The sequence below is a fragment of the Barbus barbus genome (genome assembly GCF_936440315.1).
Source record: "Barbus barbus genome assembly, chromosome: 26".
NCBI lineage: Eukaryota > Metazoa > Chordata > Actinopteri > Cypriniformes > Cyprinidae > Barbus > Barbus barbus.
Genome location: NC_136754.1, coordinates 23,790,802 through 23,811,284, shown reverse-complemented (window position 1 = coordinate 23,811,284; position 20,483 = coordinate 23,790,802). Strand labels below are relative to the sequence as shown.

At 38.9% G+C, this 20,483-nt stretch overlaps 1 protein-coding gene across 8 annotated transcripts in view; it reads right to left on the bottom strand.

Annotated features, from left to right (window-relative positions):
* The window catches only part of LOC306846385 (discs large homolog 1-like protein), a 102,275-nt gene that overhangs the window by 32,764 nt on the left and 49,028 nt on the right, over positions 1 to 20,483 (bottom strand). For 4 of the 8 annotated variants that reach the window (XM_079379738.1, XM_079379744.1, XM_079379740.1 and 1 more), the window contains 2 exons: positions 6,218 to 6,316; positions 5,601 to 5,654 (listed from right to left, as the gene is read on the bottom strand). In XM_079379738.1, coding sequence (XP_079235864.1) covers positions 5,601 to 5,654; positions 6,218 to 6,316 — 153 coding nt within the window. The remainder of the gene's footprint in view (positions 1 to 5,600; positions 5,655 to 6,217; positions 6,317 to 20,483) is intronic. The other 4 variants (XM_079379739.1, XM_079379742.1, XM_079379737.1 and 1 more) reach the window with 1 other exon arrangement.

Below are 20,483 nucleotides of genomic sequence, written 5' to 3'. Positions count from 1 at the left end.
CATTACGTTCTCACCCCTTGGCTGAAAAATATACGAGCTGTGTGGCGGTTTAGGGAAATGCCTGTAAATGGTGCATCACACGCATGGGGTTATCTGACTGATAGACGCAGAGCGGTTTAAAGCGGAGTCCTGCACGGGTCCTGTTTGGTAAACGTGCACCAGCAGTACTTAACAGAACACCCGACCCGTTATCCGAGAGCAGCTTTAATCTATTTCTGTAGCCTACCAGACCAGAACCGTTTGACATAAAGATCGAGAGTCGCGACCCGAACCGGACCCGCATTAATCTACAACATCAGAAAGGCAAACTTTTTCAAATTTTCTCATGTAACACAAGCAATCAAACCAACCTTAGGCAAGTTGGTGCTTTGAAGAAAAACAGACATGCAACATGATAATTAACAGAAAAAAAAGATGAGAAAGCACCTCTCTGTAAACAATACAAAACTTGCCCTAGCATCTTGTGATCACTGCCAAACTTTCGAACAAATAAATATGCATAGGCTAAACACACGCTTATAATTCTTCATAAATAAAGAAAATAACATATTCAAATGTGAGCCTTTAACCCTTTGGGGTCGGCTGTATCGCCGGCGAGACGAGCAATTTTTTTTTCTTATCAGCGCAAAAGACACTTAAAATACTCCGTCGATTTTGGTCATACAGATAAGTGTTATACATCAATTGAAACTTTGAAGTATCTATTTTTTTTCGGGTACGCTTACAATAAAAACAAAATGTTGTGCTTTTCGCAAAAAAAAAAAAAAAAACAGGATGCGCGTTGTGCCTTCTATCTCTTTGATGAGTCTATTCTGAAATGCGTCTGAAAACTTAACTGTAACTTATCGAATACCTGTCACACAAACATGAAACACATGTCTGCAGAAAGCTTAGAATGTCTATTTTTAAATGGTGTTATTCAAATACAAAACAAATATTCTCAGTTTATGTAATCTGTATGAATGTAAGGAGAGGTACAGTCTACCTTGTCTCACCTCATTACCGGTAATCAGCTGAGACTGCCACACCCCCCGCGCGATTCACATGGTAAATAGTTTCGGCTTTGCACACGCCCCTGCTCCCCGGTCAATGCCATAAATTTGTAATATATTCCGTTCAGTATTGGCTAGCTTATAACATTGTCATGCTAAAATACTATCATGCCTAATTTTTGGAATATCTGCTCTGAATATCTTTGTGTTTGTAATGTATTTCGCCCAGTGTGGGGTAGTTTCAACATAACATGTTTACAAATATCTGTTCTTAGGTGTAAATGTTTGCTACGTGCTAGTATATGTCCGGTGGGTGGCGTTCACAAATGTCTCTGGTGTAAATGTTTGAAAAGCTGTAAATACGCGTGGTTTACAGCCCATCAACAGATATTTGTCCGTGTTTTGGGCCATCGGCAGATATAGACACCCATTGTATCCATCAGTTGGCCATCGGTTTGCTTTGGATTTTGCTAACATGTTTTTTTTTTTTAGGCATGTGGCTGCATCATGCGCGACTTCATCAGCACCTCGCAAAGGGAAACGCAGGTGTCGTTCAGGTTTCAGTGCGATCGAGAATCAAACTGAGTAAGTGCACAGACATAATATTTTACAGATATAATTGAGTTTACATCGTAAACATGTACTTGTGTGAAACTACAAAACTCTTGTCTTTGTTATGCATGGCCATTGGTGACTGATAATGATAATATATTACTAATTACTCCTTTCAAAAGTAATTTTGTTACTTTACTACTTTACTGAAACTAATAAAAACTAAACTGAATTTCATAGCAAATTTGAAAACGATATTAAAATAAAACTAATTTAAAAATTCAAAACTATAATAACCTTGTTGTGAGACAGTTTAATAATAATTTAAATAGACAGATAGATCTTGGTAAGTACGTGTGACTGATGAGACTGTCGAAGCAGAGAGCTATTAAATGAAATCGGTGGCATGGCATAACAGCAAACACTGAAACATAAGAATAAACCCCGGGTAAATTTGACCCGCGCGGCGCTTATAGGTATAAAATGTCCTGTTTTTTTATCTGGATTTATCTAAATAATTTTTAACAACATTGGATTGTAAATTACATCATTTTAGTAAAAGTCAATGACTGGGAGACTTGAATGTTTTGTTGAAAATCTGTTATGCACATTTGAAAAACAGCCACGGGTAAAATTTACCCCGTGGCGGTTCTAGTGTTAAACTGCCCCGAAAAGCAGATGATGAGCAGCTGAGACCCGTACAAGCAAACGCAGCTAAAACTCAAAGTGGTCCATCAGAATGCAAATACAGCTAACAATATTAACCTTGATGGGATTTCTTTAGTGCAATTCTGTTAAATCTGACATCATGATTTGTTGTAGTACCGTGTGATTCATCTTTTATTGGTGTCCAGAACACCATGAGCCCAGATACTGAAGTGTACACCGAGTTTTTATATGCTTTAAGGTAGGGGTTGGCGATATGACCAAAATCTTTTATCACGATATGACTAATTTTATATCACGATAACAATATACAGTATATCAAGATAGTTATTTCTTTTAAAAAGGTTATGACATTAAGATCTTTGATACCATAGAATTTTCATAATCCTTGTCACCAATGTCAATATCAAACTAATACAAGCCTAAATAGAGAAAAAAATACTCAAGCTCACTGAAGATAAATAGTGATGAAATAAGGATAAGAAACTAATTGCAAGCAATAGGACAAAAAACTACAATAAATAAGACATGATACATACATTGTGTAAATTAATTAGTCTTCACTGTGTTAATTATATAGATAGATAGATAGATAGATAGATAGATAGATAGATAGATAGATAGATAGATAGATAGATAGATAGATAGATAGATAGATAGATAGATAGATAGATAGATAGATAGATAGATAGATAGATAGATAGAATTAACATGTATTAAGTATAGATTCTATACATAAATGCATCATTATTATTATTTTTAATTTCTTCTTATTAAAGTAACAAAAGTGATTTAGTCAAGACTCAAGAGCATTGTTGTTTGATTAATATGAATGGCAGACAAAACGAATATTGGACAGCTTCCCCTTTAAGACCGAAGTCTGGATCCAATATACTGTTACATATGCGTTTTCTTTTTCAGCTGTTTACTCTCTCAAGACCTAAATCACTGTGTTTATGAGGATACTTGCAAAGACGAGGATTCTGACACATATAAGTGTGTTTCTGTAATCATTCAAAGCCAATAAAGCGGCAAAAAATGTGCGCTCCTCTCGGACAGAGACGGCACGTGCATATAGCTCTGTTGTTTGTGTTGCAACGGCTTAAAATTGGTTGTTTTAAAAAAACCGCGTGTCCATGCTACAGATGTAGTCCCTCGTTTATGAACGACCTCCTCACTTTGTCCTGGCTGGTGTTGTTCTCTACCTGGTTCTGTCTCCGCTTCACGCCCCGTGGTGGTGTGTAAAGACTGCAGACATCCAAATGATGAAAAAGTCTTACTGTAAACAATGTATGTTGCGACACCACGAAATAAACAAGCGCAATAGCACATAATATGAAATGATAGACTTTTTATTTTGTCCATACGATATATATCGTCATATCGCACAGCCCTGCTTTAAGATAAGCTTAAAGGTGTTCTATAAATGAATAGTGCTCACAAACTGCTGTTGATTTTCATTGTTAGAACCAAACTTGAAGTCGCCTTCTGAGCTCTGAAATAAATTCTCCTTCGATTTAAACCTTATGACACAAAACAATAAAAAAGACAAAGATGACCCTTAAACTGCAGTGTCTATCCAATGATGGTGTAATATGTGACTGCAGTCAAAGCAATTTTGCAGAATAACTCCGCTTTGATTATGTAATGCATAGAGAGATTGGGCCTACGTATTCATTAGCACTGTAGCTGGCTCCGTCTGGTTTGGTCTCCATGGACAGTGCCACACAGTCCTGAACAGAGTTAATGAGCAAGGACATAGGATGCCACTCAGTGATTTCTACTAATTTATAATTAGTAGTTTTGCAAATGGTAGATTTTTGAGTATATTTAGTACTTAAGATATAGGACTTAACTGTTTGTACAATGCACACCTTTTGGGTTACCATGTGTATATAGTATATTTCATAACTATACAGTAAATACAGAGCATGAAATCAGCATATTAAAATGATTTCTGAAGGATCATGTAACACTGACAAATAGAGTAATGGCTGTTGGGAATTCAGCTTTGCCATCACAAGAATAAATTATATTTTTAAATATATTGAAATAACAAATATTGAAAAAAATAACAAATCTTAACAACCCCAAACTTTGAGAAAAATCTTAATGACCCCAAACAATTCAATTACAGTCCCCAATCACATAAGACAAAACGGCGGCGAGTCCTTTGAGAGTCCCGTATGCTACCCAAAACCTGCGACACTGCTGATACAACACAAATGCTGAAGTGAAGGTTGAATGTGTGGTGCTTGATAAGAAAAACATACGTAGTGCTCCTGAGTGGCACAATCAAGACTACTGACCTCACTACTCCACATGCAGACTCAAGAGAAATGAAGCGGAAAACAAACCCAAGAGATGTCATTTCACTACAGTGCTGAATGAACACCACCCTTGACTAATGGGCCTCACAAATTCTATCCCAGACTCTACGCTAACATGAGGTCCAGAGGTACCCTGGTGCAAGCAGTGCAGTGAAAAACATGACTGAATCTTGTCAACATGTGTTTAAAATATTGACTTCCTTAATGAACATTTACAATAATTTCCATGCTTAAAGCACCTATGATACCAGTGAACATTATCCAATTTTTGACTTCATAGTCTTTCAACAAAATGAAATTCTTTACTCGGACTCTGAAGCGACTTTCTGCTCAAGTCACCTATGCCACATAGGTTACTGGATAATATAATCCAAAGCCTAAATAGGTACATTGTAAGAAAAAAAATGTGCAACAATTTTACTTTTAGTGGTACAACAGTCTGTGACTATGGCAGTGCCCTTAATGGGACAACTCTTATTTTGTTGTCTCTTATCTCTTATCTTATTTCTGTATCTTATTTACCCTTAAAATGTGCATATTAGTAACAGAGTAGTAATATCTTAAGGACGTAAACAGGGTACTACTATAAAACAATAGAAAGTTATTTTAAATCCTAATATTTCACAATATTACTATAAAATAAGGAACTACTAAGATACCACTACAAAAAGGTTATTAGCTCTCGTGGTACTTTGACGTCATGCACCGATCGGTCTGTGCAGCTTCAAGTCGTACACACTTCTTGTATTTAGGCATCACATTCAATCCTCCTTTCTGGCATATAATGCCTACTTTTCTCAATCCAGTTCCAAAGATTTAAAGTGCCATCTATAATTGTTTTTCTTGTTAAATATGCAGTTTCACTTGAAAATACATGACATTACATAAGTAAAAAAGAAAACGACATTTCATGTTGAATTCAAACTGCCACAAACAAATCTCACACTATTGCATTTTTCTGTTGGCATCACCTAAACCGATGCATGCTGCTCTAAGGGAATTCAGAATTCCAAAATGTAAAAATTAAAAAAAAGTTTAAAAAAGTGAAAAGAACACTTACATATGGAGCTGAATCCAAGCTCTCTGTATTTACGACGACAGGGGGAGGATTTGCCTGCAAGAGAAAAGAGTCCAGTTAAGGCATGCATTTCAGCACTTTTCCCGTTCCATCCATTTCCATTCCATTCCTTGTGTTTAGCAGATAAGGTAACTAGAAAAAGCCTTGTTAAGCATCATTCTAGATAGGCAAAGGTATGTTCACTTACTCTCCTCATGACGTTACATATACCATCACTGGCACTCACACCAGATTAACACAGCGCTGCCAGCATACGTACGTACATGGCATTTTATACTGCAGAACATGCAATACTGAAGCATGAATGCTATTACGAGACAAAAGTAGCCTAAAATTAAATCCACTCTCTCTCGCTTGCTTGCTCAATTTCTCTGTCTGTTTTTCTGTGGGGCTTTCCACTTCCTCCGACTGGTTTACACGCAGATGCTATTAGTCAAGGGGAGCCGTGGTACTTTACCCGACTCTGGGGCTGATAATCCTTCAGGCCCATCAACGAGCAGTGGAATGGCAGGGATCAAGAAAAATGACCAACAGGAAGAGAGCAAAAAAATAAGGGAGGGAGGGGGTGTAGAGGGAAAATAGAGAAAGAAAAAAAAGACCTGTGACGTTGATGAAGAGATGACAGCGGGCTCCGCAGGGACAGTGGAGATTGGGATCACAGGGATTATGAGAGTGGAGGGTGGGACAGCATCTGTCTGCTGAACAATAGCATGGAAGGGAAGAGGTCAGGTCACATATACATACACAACAACATAACATTGCACAGCACTGCATTGGAATTACCATGAGGGATGGGTGCAAGTGGGTGTCTGTATGAGTGTGTGAGCAAGATTGAAGCAAATCCGAGGAGGGGTGGGAAGGGGGGTCACAGTGGGGAGCTACAAGATGCTCCGTTTGTGATTATTGGAGAATGGAAGGAGAGAATGGAAATGAGCATGTGAATGATAATGAGACCATAATCCACATAGCTGCACATGGTACAGTTATGAAAACAAACTGGCCGCATATATCTGTGGCTAGACTGCGCAATGCAACTTCCACACAGAGGTCACGTTAAGCGATGATGGGAAAATCTGAAAGCTGTCAATTAATCTGAAGGCTGTCAACAGATTACACTGAGGATGATCTATTGTAATTTATAACTGTAATTTCCACCCCTGTCCAGTTGGTGGCGAGTGTGCTCCAGTGTGGCAGCAGAGCGTGGGATCAGAATCAGAATGAGCTTTATTGGCCAAGTATGTTTACACATACAAGGAATTTGTTGTAGTGACAGAAGCTCCACAGTGCAACAGAAAGACAACAACAGGACAGGACACAGATAATAAAAGAATAATATACAAATATCCAAATTAGAGATGTAATGATTACCGGTTTGACGATAAATCATGATAAAATTCCCCACGGTTAGTATTATCGTTTCATATTTTAATTATCATTAAAACTTTGATTACCGCGATCTGAACAACTCACGTTAAATAAATACTGTCCAGCATAAAGGAGAGTTTTAAGTAACTGTCTCACGTGCGCACAGCGTCAGAGTAGTTTTGTTTTGAGTGAAAATAGGGCGGAAAAGCTGGGAGGGTTTAAAAGAGAGCAAATGAATATATCAATGAATTAATTATATGAATGCACCTCTGAAGGTTCTGACTGCCTTCAGAAACGATTCGATGGCATTTTGTTTTCATCTTCGCTCCATGTACCAATACCTAAAGGAAGTGTTCTTAATTGCAATACTGCTTTGTCCACGGAGCTCACGGGAATCCACTGTAATTCAGCTTTTCCATATAAAGCGCCACTTGCTGTCAGTGAGTGGATTTACAGAGACTTATATTTAAATTCAGTCTGTGTGCAGTTTCTGTCTGGCCAAAAACGGACCAAATTTGCATGCCCTGCAGTACATTTTGACCAGTTGATGAAAAACAAGCTTATGTGGCTTCTACACATTTAAACAATTCAGATAAGCTATATATAAATATTTATGGAGCAGATAAAATACATATAATCATTTATTAATCAATTATCATTTTGACTTAACACTTTTCTTTATTTAAAGGCTGAAATATGAGGTTTACCTGTATATGAAACTTTTTCAAAGCTTTATATGAACATTTACATTATTTATTTGAACATGCTATTAAACTGGTGTCAGTCAAGTTGTCATTTAAAATCCAGACCTCATTGGTAATGTTATTGTTTTAGTGATTATGCAAACAAAAAGACATTTTATTTACTGTTTGTTGATTTTTAAGTATAAAACTTGGTGAAGTGATTTATGTGTCAGTGCTTTTTGAACAGTTCCAGCACATTTTAACAATACCGTGATAATACTGAGAACCGTGATAATTTTGGTCACTATAATCGTGATAAGAAATTTTCATACCGTTACATCCCTAATCCAAATAGGCAATGTACAAAACAGCAAAAACACAATATATAATACAGACAATTATGCGTGCGTATTATGTGCATTATAGACAATCATCAGCTCCAGAACAAAATTAAAACTGTCAAAATTCTTTGCTATTCCTTTGATTCACGCACAGGCGAGTAAACACTAGTAAATAAATAACTAGTAATAAAATGGACAGAATTTAAAATCTGAGACTTTGTTTCATATCAAAAGTAACAAAAGTAAATCTTGGGATTTAAGAATAGATATTGATTCATAAAAATGATAACCTATTAAAATAAAGAAATAGTTTTTTGTTTTTGTTGTTTTTAGTGGCCTCTGCTGTTACTGCAGGTGTGTTGTTGAACATGAAAAGTGATGCAGTCTTTGTTTATCTGTACTCATCATAAATAAATGCATAAGCCTATATGCTCATCCTCTACGTTTATTATTAAAAATGAAAACATGTACAAAATAAAAGCAATTAAATGTTTTATTATAATTGAAAATTAAAATTAAAATGACTGGTATTAATAGATTATGACAACATTTTTACGACACTGTCCGTCAAAATTACGGACAATGTTAAAGTCTAATGCAACCTCTGCTTCCACAGTATAATTGGAGATTATTTTCATATGCGTTTTTTCATATTTGTTGACCTAAAAATTCATCACGCACGAAAACCTTACACACTGAGTCCGATGCAGCTCAAATAATTTGTGCGAACATTGACACATTTATGTAGATCGGGGATCGGCGCACTCAAAGCGAAAGTAATGCCTCTTCAGCCCTTCAATCCTCTGCCTCTTCAGCGGCTCAGATGTCAGGAGTAAATGATGACTGCTATATTCATTATTATACCCAACAACTAAACACTTCAATCGCTTAATCTGAGACATCTTGTCTTCCCCTGCACAGGTAAGACGGTCTTGTCAATCAACTATCGTGGGAGGGGCATGTACAGAACTACGTCAGGAGTCTCAGAGGAGCCTGATTTGAGAAAGGGGATTTAAAAAAAAAAACACTGGGTGCATTTTTATCATTATAGGATGGATGTGTACACACATTTCCAACACACATTTATGTTCAAACAACTTGTAAAGTGAATTTTGCATCCGATGACCCCTTTAAAAAGAGAAAAAGAAAGGAAATATTGGGTCCATCCAATCCTGAGATATAGAGAGGAAGGAGAGTTCCCTCTCCTTATTAAGGAGCAGTGGGATTATCACGGGCAATACAAAGTTTTCTTCAGGATGTCAGTGGTATAGTTTGATGCTTTGCTTGTAATACTAGAGCCACATATTAAAAAGACTACTACCAATTTCTGTGAACTCAGTGTGCAAGGATCTTAACAGTGCTTTGTGCTGAGAGACGAAGTGGATGAACTTGACAATCGTCATTCTGGATTTTGGCGTTCGCTTGTATGGTGGCTCTGAATTGTCAAAACACCTCTCAAAATGCTTGCTACGGATGCAAACAACGCAGAAAATCAAACCCTTGATTGATAGCATGAGGTCGTACTTATTTTTCAATGTGTGAAAATTTCGGACGAGAATTTCGGACTTGGTGTGCAATGACCTTTAGGTAAAAGTTAGTTAAAGCTGCAGTCCGTAACTTTTTTGGGGTTCAAAATGATCCAAATTCAATATTTGAGCAAGTACATAACCAGCCAGTGTTCAAAACTATCGCCTTACTTTAGCCTGATTCACCACGGTAAGCTTATAATAATGTTTTCTAATTTGAGTGGTATGGGTAGGTTTTCATGGGAAATTCGAGCATGTTGCTGCGTCATTACATCACGTCTGTAAACAAATTGTCCCGGCTTCTAGGCTAATTGCATGTGAGGATCCTGCAGGTGATGCATCGTTTATAGTCTTTTCTCACAGCAGCTAGAATAATTAAATGTCAAAAAATCATTTTGATGGCGGATTGTAATACAGAAAGGATTATATGAAACATATGTGAATGAAATGAAATTATATTCCAGTTGTAAATGTGCTTCTGATTAGAGATAGCCTGGGATTACACAAGATTTGTATTTTAAAAAGACAGCCAATTCGAAGGGAGCATAGTTTGTTTTTTGAGTTAAAAGAATTTCTTATGAAATTCGAATGGTATGACAATTAGAGATTAGAATTGAAATCAGAATCAGAATGAGCTTTATTGGCCAAGTATGTTTACACATACAAGGAATTTGTTGTAGTGACAGAAGCTCCACAGTGCAACAGAAAGACAGTAACAGGACAGGACACAGATAATAAAAGCCATAACAACAAATAACCAAAAGGCAATGTACAAAGCAGCAAAAACACAATATATAATATAGACAACTATGTATGTACAGGTCAAGTATGTGCAAATTAGAAATGAGAAAATAAAGATAAAATTAGTGAGTGTGGTGAATGGATAATGCATTAGTTGTGTGTTCCACGTTTATTGCTGAGTGTTCATGAGATGTATTGACTGAGGGAAGAAACTGTTCCTGTGTCTGGTCGTTCTGGTGCACAGAGCTCTGTAGCGTCGACCAGACGGTAACAGTTCAAAGAGGTTGTGTGCTGGATGTGAGGGGTCCAGAGTGATTTTACCAGCCTTTTTGCTCACTCTGGATAAGTATAGTTCTTGGAGAGTGGGGAGGGTTGTACCAATGATTCGCTCAGCAGTCCGGACTACCCTCCGTAGTCTTCTGAGGTCAGATTTGGTAGCTGAGCTGAACCAGACAGTTATTGAAGTGCAGAGGATGCATTCAATGATGACGGAGTAGAACTGTTTCAACAGCTCCTGTAGCAGGTTGAACTTCTTCAGCTGGCAAAGAAAGTACAGCCTCTGCTGGGCCTTCCTGACAATGGAGTATATGTGAATATCCCACTTCAGGTCCTGAGAGATGGTGGTGCCCAGGAATCTGAATGACTCCACTGCAGTCACAGTGCTGTTCATGATGGTGAGTGGGGGGAGAGCAGGGGGGTTTCTCCTGAAGTCCACTATCATCTCCACAGTTTTGAGCGTGTTAAGCTCCAGATTATTAAGACTGCACCAGACAGCCAGCTCCTTAACCTCCTGTCTGTAAGCAGATTCGTCACCGTCCTGGATGAGGCCGATCAGTGTGGTGTCGTCTGCGAACTTCAGGAGCTTGACAGAGGGGTCTTTAGAAGTGCAGTCGTTGGTGTAGAGGGAGAAGAGCAGTGGGGAGAGAACGCAGCCCTGAGGAGCTCCAGTGCTGATGGTATGAGTGCTGGATGTGAATTTACCAACCTTTACTAACTGCTGTCTGTCTGTCAGGAAGCTGTTGATCCACTGGCAGACTGTTTGCTCTGTAGGCAAACTGCAGGGGGTCCAGTAAGGGTCCAGTGATGTCCTTCAGATAAGCCAAAAGCAGTTCTTTCAAATGATTTCATGGCTACAGACGTTAGTGCCACAGGTCTGTAGTCATTAAGTCCAGTAATTTTGGGCTTCTTTGGGACGGGGATGATGGTGGAGCGTTTGAAGCATGAGGGGACTTCGCACAGCTCCAGTAATCTGTTGAAGATCTGTGTGAAGATGGGGGCCAGCTGATCAGCACAGATTTTTAGGCAAGCTGGTGACACACCGTCTGGGGCCTGGTGCTTTCCTTCTTTTGTTCTTCCTGAAGACCTGGCACACATATTCTTCGCTGATTTGAATTGTTGGTGTGGGGGAGAGAGGGGTTGCTGGAGGTGTGAATGGTTGTGTGGAGAGGTGTTCAGGGCGGGTGTGGGGCGATCTTTCAAAACGACAATAAAAGTCGTTCAAGTCGTCTGACAGGTGTTGATTCTCCAGAGTGCTGGGGGATGGTGACTTATAACTGGTGATATCCTTCATTCCTATCCACACTGAAGCAGGATCACTGGAAGATAATCGTTTCCTGAGCTTGTCAGAATAATTCCTCTTTGCCACTCCGATCTCCTTTTCCAGTGTGTATTTGGCCTGTTTGTACAAGACTTTATCCCCCTTTCTGTAAGCATCTTCTTTGGCCTGACGGAGCTGTCTGAGTTTTGCAGTGAACCATGGTTTGTCATTGTTGTAGATTAGATGAGTCCTGGTAGGAATGCACATATCCTCACAGAAACTGATATATGATGTTACAGTCTCTGTGAGCTCGTCTAGATCGGTGGCAGCAGCTTCAAAAACAGTCCAATCAGTGAGGTCGAAACAGGCTTGTAGATCCCGCTCTGTTTCGTTAGTCCATCTTTTAAGTGATCTTAATACAGGCTTTGCAGATTTAAGTTTCTGCCTGTAGGATGGAATAAGATGAACCAAACAGTGATCAGAGAGTCCTAAAGCCGCTCGTGGAACCGAGTGGTATGCATCCTTTATTGTTGTGTAACAGTGATCCAATATATTACTGTCTCTGGTGGGACATGTGATGTGCTGTCTGTATTTTGGCAGTTCGCGGGAGAGATTTGCTTTATTAAAGTCCCCGAGAATGATTAAAACAGAGTTTGGGTGTTGTTGTTCTGTGTCTGTGATCAGATCAGCGAGTTTCTGTAAAGCTGTGCTCATGTGCGCTTGCGGTGGAATGTAAACACTCACGAGAATGAACGAGCAGAACTCCCGCGGCGAATAGAACAGCTTGCAGTTAATGAAGAGCGTTTCTAGATCTGAACAGCACATCTTTAACAGTTACATCTGTACACCACCTCTCATTGATGTAAAAGCACGTCCCGCCGCTGCGCGATTTGCTCGTTGATTCTGCGTCGCGATCTGCTCTGATCAGCTGATAATTAGGCAGATTTAATACGCTGTCCGGTATGTCGCCATTCAGCCAGGTTTCCGTGAAACACAGGGCAGCAGAGTGGGTTTGTTAACACCACAGGTTAACACCACAGTACCAGAGGAACGCATGTTAAGTAGGTTACAAGGGGCATTTGTTTGCTAAGCGACTGCATTTGTGTATTATAAGTGTGCATAAGTTTGTGGAGTGTTACTGGGACTGTTATTGAGGCTTGTGCTACTTGTTTTCTGAGCTGTGATGACAAGCAGAGGGATGAACTTTCTCTACATATTCATGGGTGAGAAAACACACATTGTAACACTATGATGGCAGTAGTCCACGCCACACTCTGACATCCAGCCTGGGGAATGGCTTGGAGGAGTTTGGCTTTCTCTGACACAACACTTGCACACCACAGGCGATACTCAGCCAATGATTTCACATTGTTTAACTCTCCATCTAGAAAGAAAGCTTGAAAGTATTTCACTCATCCAAGCTTTGAAGTGTGGCCATACAGGATTTATATATATATATATATATATATATATATATATATATATATATATATATATATATATATATATATATATATATATATATATATATATATATTTTAAATCTCAGTAAAATACACTGACATTTTACCATGGAAAACAGCTTGGACAGGCTCAATGAATCTCTTTGGACAGATCTGAAACAGTGATTCCATTTTATGCAGAACAACAACATCTAAGCATGTGATTGTACAAGAGTAACTCCTCTAGTGCTTGGACAGGTATGTTGATATTTAATCAGAGGAATCATGGCCGTTTAAACTATGGGGACACATGCCCCGTTTTTGAGACAAATGGATTTTGAATGCAGCTTTCAATAAATACATAAATAATATTCTACATTTGATAATTAAGTTTTCCCATTATTGTAATAATCTATAATATTTTAAAACATTCTTAATAAGTTTTAATTGTTTCATAGTCACAAATACAGTTATTAACAAAAAGTAGGCCTATAGGTACAATTGATTGAGCAGCAGTTTAACAATAAATGTAATGTGTCTCTCTGGAATCTGAGACATCCCAGTTAGGCTACGTTCACGCTGTCAGTTTTTGGGATTGACAACCACTTTTTATTTTTATTTTTTTCCACAGGTGTGAGTCTCGAAATGTCTCGTTCACACAGAAGCTTACAGTTGTGTTTAGAATACTGTCTGTATGAACGAGCAATGAGAGTCAAGCCCGTTTTCCTTACCAGCAACCATAGTGACAGTGACCAAAGTAAAATCAAAGATGGCGACATCCATAAAACTGTCTTATCACTTTCTGACATGACAAGAGTCCAATAGAGGCGCGAGTTCATCGTAAAATCATCATTAACCAACAGCAGCTTTTATATTTGGGTGGAGAGCGGAGAATTTGAAATCGCGCACAGAACACAAAACCGATGGGATCTAAAACTTTCAGATGACACACAGCTCATTTCTCCGTCACTGTAAGTTATCGAAATCACACATGAAAACTCGTAACACATGGTAGACGCGTGTTTGTGCAGCAGAGCGGCTCTCTCGTGTGCTGTATGACATGACAGGACAGACAACTAGCTCTCCAGTCCTGTACCGTTCACACAGCGCGTTTTGAGAAAACGGTTGTGAGTCCTGAAAATTTACAGGTGCGAGTTCGGTTACAGAATGTGGTTGTCATGCCCCTAGATAACCGTACTGCATGTGAACATAACCATATTAAGGACTCAATTACAGGACTGACAACCGTGTTCTGCTGCTGTGTGAACATGGCCTTAGTCAACAAATATGCATTTACATAACTACATTTTATTACACACACTCAGTACAAATGTTTGGTCAGTAAGCCTTTTTTTCTGTACAACTGTTCTGAATAATAATAAATGTTACTTCAGCACTAAATCATCATATTATAATGACATCTGTAGGATCATACGACAAAAACTAATGGCTGCTGAAAATTAAACTTTTCCATCACAGAATAAATTACATTTTAAAATATTAAAATAGAAACGTTATTTCAAATTGTAATATTTCACATACTACTGTTTTTTATTTCAGCCTTATATCATAAGAGGCTTCTTTTAAAAAAAATTATCAACCCCGAATTTTTTGATCTGTAGTGTATAAAAACACACATACAATGGGTTTACTTTATTTTAGACAATATTGATGGGACTTTAAAATGTTGTGGAGCCTAAACCCCAAACATACGGTCTTGCACAGAAACTAAAATTAGAGCTTGTCAATAGCATTGACTGGAGTCCCACTTAAACGTTCCTCTATAGACCTTTAATTGTGGGATTAATTGCTCTAAATGATTTTAACATGGAACAGAACAACACATTAGCAGATAAAAAGCTTGGCATCGACCTGACAATAACTGACTTTCGAAAAGGAAAAAAAGATGAATATGTAAGACACAACAATCCAATATGCTAAGACAATATAAGTGATGCAGAAATGGAGAGAAATGCAGTAACAAAACAGAGGCACTCTGAAACACTAATGTGATGACAAACACCACGTCCAGTATTGTCGATGAAAGACAGACACTAATGAGCGAAAATATCCATTTGAAGACCACAATTTCCACACAACCAGTGAAAGAGATATGTCATCAAGATAAACAAAATGTGACAGAGCACACCAGTCATGAGTCTAAAGGAGCAACCCGATTTAATAACATCAAGATGCAGAAAAGCATCCTGAGCCAATGATCAAAGAATGTCTAAATGCGAAGCTGCTCCTCTCTCTGCTCTATCTTACCTTATCAAATGACACAGAGGGCCAAAGAGAAAACCTCTCCCCCGGTCCGCTCACTTTGGCCGTGCTCTTAGTGGGGCTCTTCTTCACACTGTCACGCAGATTGAGAAACTTAGTTCTGGTCTTTCCTATGTTTAATGGCAGGGTGCAAGAGTTGTAAGGAATAGGGTGGATGGAGCCCTCCTGGGTCACCATCTGCTGGAGATGCGTTTGCTTGAGGATGGAGGTGGACGGCAGGTTCTGCCTGAGGTTGTCCTGCACATGAGAGGTGCTCCTCCTCTCACAGCTGTCCGCTCTCTGGCATCCGTACTCATGGCTGGAGTAGAAGGTCGTCATGGTCGGCACGTGAGCTAAATGTGAGGAGACGGCGTTGAATTTTAGGACAACCAGGTCGATGGTGAGAAGGCTGCTGTATTTTGGTGCAGTGCCTTGGCAACAAACAAACGGAGGGAAATTCAGCCCGGGCTCTCCCACGATTGTGTGCACGATGATCCTCTTGCGCTCTCTGTATCTCTCTCATTCACCCATCCTTTCATCTCTTTGCATTCTCATGCCAATTAGAGAGCACCAATGGGCAAAGGCATCAGGCACGGAGTGGCTTTTTCCTGGCATGAATAATCAATGCTGAGCTCCGATTCACATACAAAGCCAGCCTGCTGAAACAGCGCCAACACACAGAGCAACTGTAACCTAGTGTGAGGGGGCTCCATATAGTAAACAGCTCCTCACCTACATAATTAATAATATCTGACCTCCTTGCATTCCTTGAGTCAGCATGACGCTTAAGGGGGATCTTTTCTGTGTTGTTGTGTGAGATCATAGTCAAGTTGAATTACATATTCTATATAATTTAATTAATCTGAATAGATTTTGATGTTTGAAATTTGGTAAATCGGGGTCACTCAATAAGAAAAGATATCATATAAAGCACCACACAAACTAATGCATATTGCATATGACCACTTTTGTGACAGATGGCTTGCCATAGTGTATAGATGCAAAGGATCTTTCCTTTGGGAATATTATGAATAGATAAATGGCCTAGAATAGCTGCGTTGACATGACAGCTCATGGTGATTGGATTAGAGGCTGATTTTATAAGTGGATTTGAATTGATGAGTGTAAGTGCACCAAGCTGTTAACAACCACTGCTTCAGCATTTAGAGTAGTACGCATGTCAGCTGGGATGAACTTGAATACAATGAGCAGTGCATTTTAATAATGTAATATTACAGTGTCAAGCACAAAGCATTAGATTTCAGAACGAAGAAGAGGGTCTATTCATTCATAATTTGAAAAGCGCAGATTTGAACCCTTTGAATGCTTCAAAAATATATTATAAAAATAGTAAGATGGTAATATTAATAATAATTCTGTGGCTCTCTGTAGACCATGTTTTAACCAACTTCTAGTTATAGGTGCAGCTGAGAGGTTTTAATCCAAAACTGCAAAGATGTAGTCAGGATTTGGATCAACTGTGCAGCACGCCATTTCACCTCAGGAAACAATGCAGTTCTAGTGCCATCTACTGGCCACAAAACCAACAAAATGTTCTTGGGACAATTTTACTTTGATGATCACAACTATCTACAGATAATACCAACACCTGTACAGAACAAAGTATACAGTTTCCCATATGCTAGGATCGTGATTTTGTTAGGAATCACTTCAGATGACATAGCACTAAGGTGAACATCACCAAGGAATCAATTTTGCTTAAAGATCAAACCTATTTTAGAAACATTATACAGCAATGAAACTCATTGTGTCTGAACAATGATTTTTACTTTTATATAAATACTTTAAACATCATACTGTTATCACTTAATGATTTATTTCTATGAAGAATCACTTAAAATAAAAACAATGTTTTTGAATGACAGTAATGACAATGAGAATTTTATTTATTTTTTTACTCATAAATTACTATTACTATTGCTGCTACTACTATTATAGTGAGATTCACAAGTCAATATTATTTGTCAAATGTTTTTCAAAGTAGTTTTATTGAGAAATAAAAAATAGAACTGGGCTATAGGTTGGCAAAGATAAAAACAAAGCAATTGAGATTTGCTTATATTTAGTGTTTATTATTTTATGTGAATGTGCTGTATGCATGCAGATAAATTGGACATACTTGTAGTTGTATGTTGGTAAGATATTTGTTCATGTGTTATATCACCATATGAGGGATTACAAAATCTTCCGTTCAATTTATAACAATTTGTTGTAGTGACAATCCTAATAATTATTTGGTGATGACGTGCATCACTGTCACAGGTAATAATATACATATAAATTACAATATTTAAGACTCTGGTCATACTGTCCACCCCTAAGAATTTTAACTGAAAAGTTCTTTTAAATTAATTAATTAATTACTTGAAGGCCATGCCATAATATTCACACATGCATGTATGTTTTAGAGACTTATCTGTTTCTTTTAGACTGTACAAGGGGGATTCGACTGTTCATTTATCTCTCTAACCTTCAGCTGAACTGCTGCTATTATATCAAGTCATATTCAGCTGACTACAATTACGAAGGAACAACAGAGTTTGGGCAAGAAATTCTGCTACCACATGTAGTGGCATTATCTGTGCATATTAGCATATGCGCTGATCACACAGTATAAGGTAAAGCCCACTGATTAAAAACAATTATTAGGATAACTAATCATACAGCCTGTCATCTGACAACTAACTTTCTCCACTACAAACATTGGTGCTGCAAAGTGGAGCCTCATTTGCTTCAAAGTCACTGTCATACCACAGAGCTCGGACTTGAACCCATACAATGAAACTAAGAAGTTTGATATTTAAGTATTTTTAAGAATTGTTTAGAAAAAAAACTAAAAAATGCAAATCACAAAAACTGCTAGCTCAACTGTAACAACCATGACTGAAAACGTAGACTGGCAGTAAACCCTGAATATAGCAAGCAAGTTAATTTGATAGAGAGAACTTGTCATTGTCACATATGAGTTGAAAGTTAACATTATCACTTGAAGTTTGTGTCCCATGGCACCTGTGTATGAGCCTGCAGAACTTACCTGACTTGTCCTTGATACGATGCAATCAGTGAAGGTATTGAGCCGGGTGAGGGTAACAAGAACACGGTGCCAACGGGACGGAGTCTGTTTTGCAGTCTCCTCAGAGGAACTACGTATGGACCACTGTCTGAACTTGGGTCCAGATGAGCCACCATGGGCCGAACTGGTGCTGCTGCCTCGACTTCCCCTGGAGTACAGGGTGTTTCCACCGAAGATGTAGTTCATCACTGCAAATGCACTATGGATGCACGCCAGTCACTTCTCAGGAGTGTGTTGATGACAAAGACAGGAAAACAAATCTAGCCAAAGTCTAAGAGCTTTTCCAAACAACTTCCTTAATTATGAGCGTGGCTTCCTGTGCCAGACATATCAGGGGATTTCATCAGGACATAGCCTCTAGTGTGCTGTGTAGTCATGACCCTAGATACTCCATTCTGCCCAAGACTTACTCCACGAAACAGCAACAACCTTCCAACACCGCTTCAATTCAGACGCACCAGACAGAATGAAGAAAAGAGAAGAAAGAAAAATATTCTACACAAAGCTAGGTGCTGTTTTTTAGCCTCAAGATGCTGGGGATACAAACTGAAAGATCCCGATCAGTCGCTGGACAAATTATGAATTGGCACTACTTTGTTCCACTGAAACCATCTGTCCAATTCAAAGAGCTTCCAAGATAGTAAATTTAAAGGCCATCAGATGATTAACAGCTGCCTGTCCAAGTCCAATTGGGAATGTCACTCTGCCCCACCAACAATGCTTCCAAGTGTCAAAAAATGAGGCCAAGTGAAAACTGGGCCCAAACATGCTTCATTCTGCAATGACATTCAATCTCCAGTCTTCCAAGAAGGCCTTCCCATATTATCAAAAGTGGAGAAGTATTCTGAAGTATTCTCCAGGTCCGGATTACCATTTGATGTGGATGCAGTGCCCGACCTTTAACAGTGGCACTCAGAAGACACCTCTTCCATACAGCAGTTTCATAGATGTGCCACAGGTGCCGGATGAGTTGGCTGATTTTGTCACCAGGCTCTGCCTCCACTCCCTTGGGAGCTTAAAGCCATGGCAACTGCTCGCACATCTAAGAGAGCCAGCAGGATTTCCCGTGCAGGCTCCGGTCCCCTGTCTTGCACCAGAAGCCACAGTAAACATGCTCTGTGGCTTCATCTGTTGACATATTCATTAGTGCACTAGAGCCTACAGCAGGGACTGGATGGTACGAAAACATTAGCATTCGTATGTCAACACCAAGCTGGCTCGAGCACTGTGATATTCGTGCATGCCTCCATGTAATCAGATAAAGCCCTTTGCACATAAACAGCAGTGAATTAAACTGAAGAATTGGCTTGTCAGGATTTAGCTTTAACTATTGATCTAGGGTAAGATGGCATCCCAAACAACAATGCTAAAGCTCCTCCCTCTGAAAAGATTGCCAATAGATATGGCATGACATCAATAATACATTCCAAATGACCTCTGAATACACTGTGTGCATGTCTAATGAGATGCCAGCAAAACCCATTTAGAGCCGTTTCTCAGAACCAAGCCTGTCACCTTGCTAACTGACATTTAGACCAGCATGAAGCACCACTGAGCAGCACGGAAAATCCACATCAGTAGTAGTAACGGATGGATCTGACCAGGTTAACACATTAAGAGTAAAAGAATGAGATAACAAAAAAATGTGTTGGTGCAACTGTAACAGCTACTGCACGAAGGTACCGACTGACTCTTTCTACAGCTACAATGGGCAACTAACACTGGATATCAGTTTTCAAATCTTCCATAGGCCACACAATGGAACACAAATTAGGCTGGCTATTGACAGGGTCAGACTGCTGGTCAGCTTCTCAATAGATGTTGAAAGCAGGGTCAGGATCCATAGATGTAGTCTTGGCTATTCCTGTCACCAC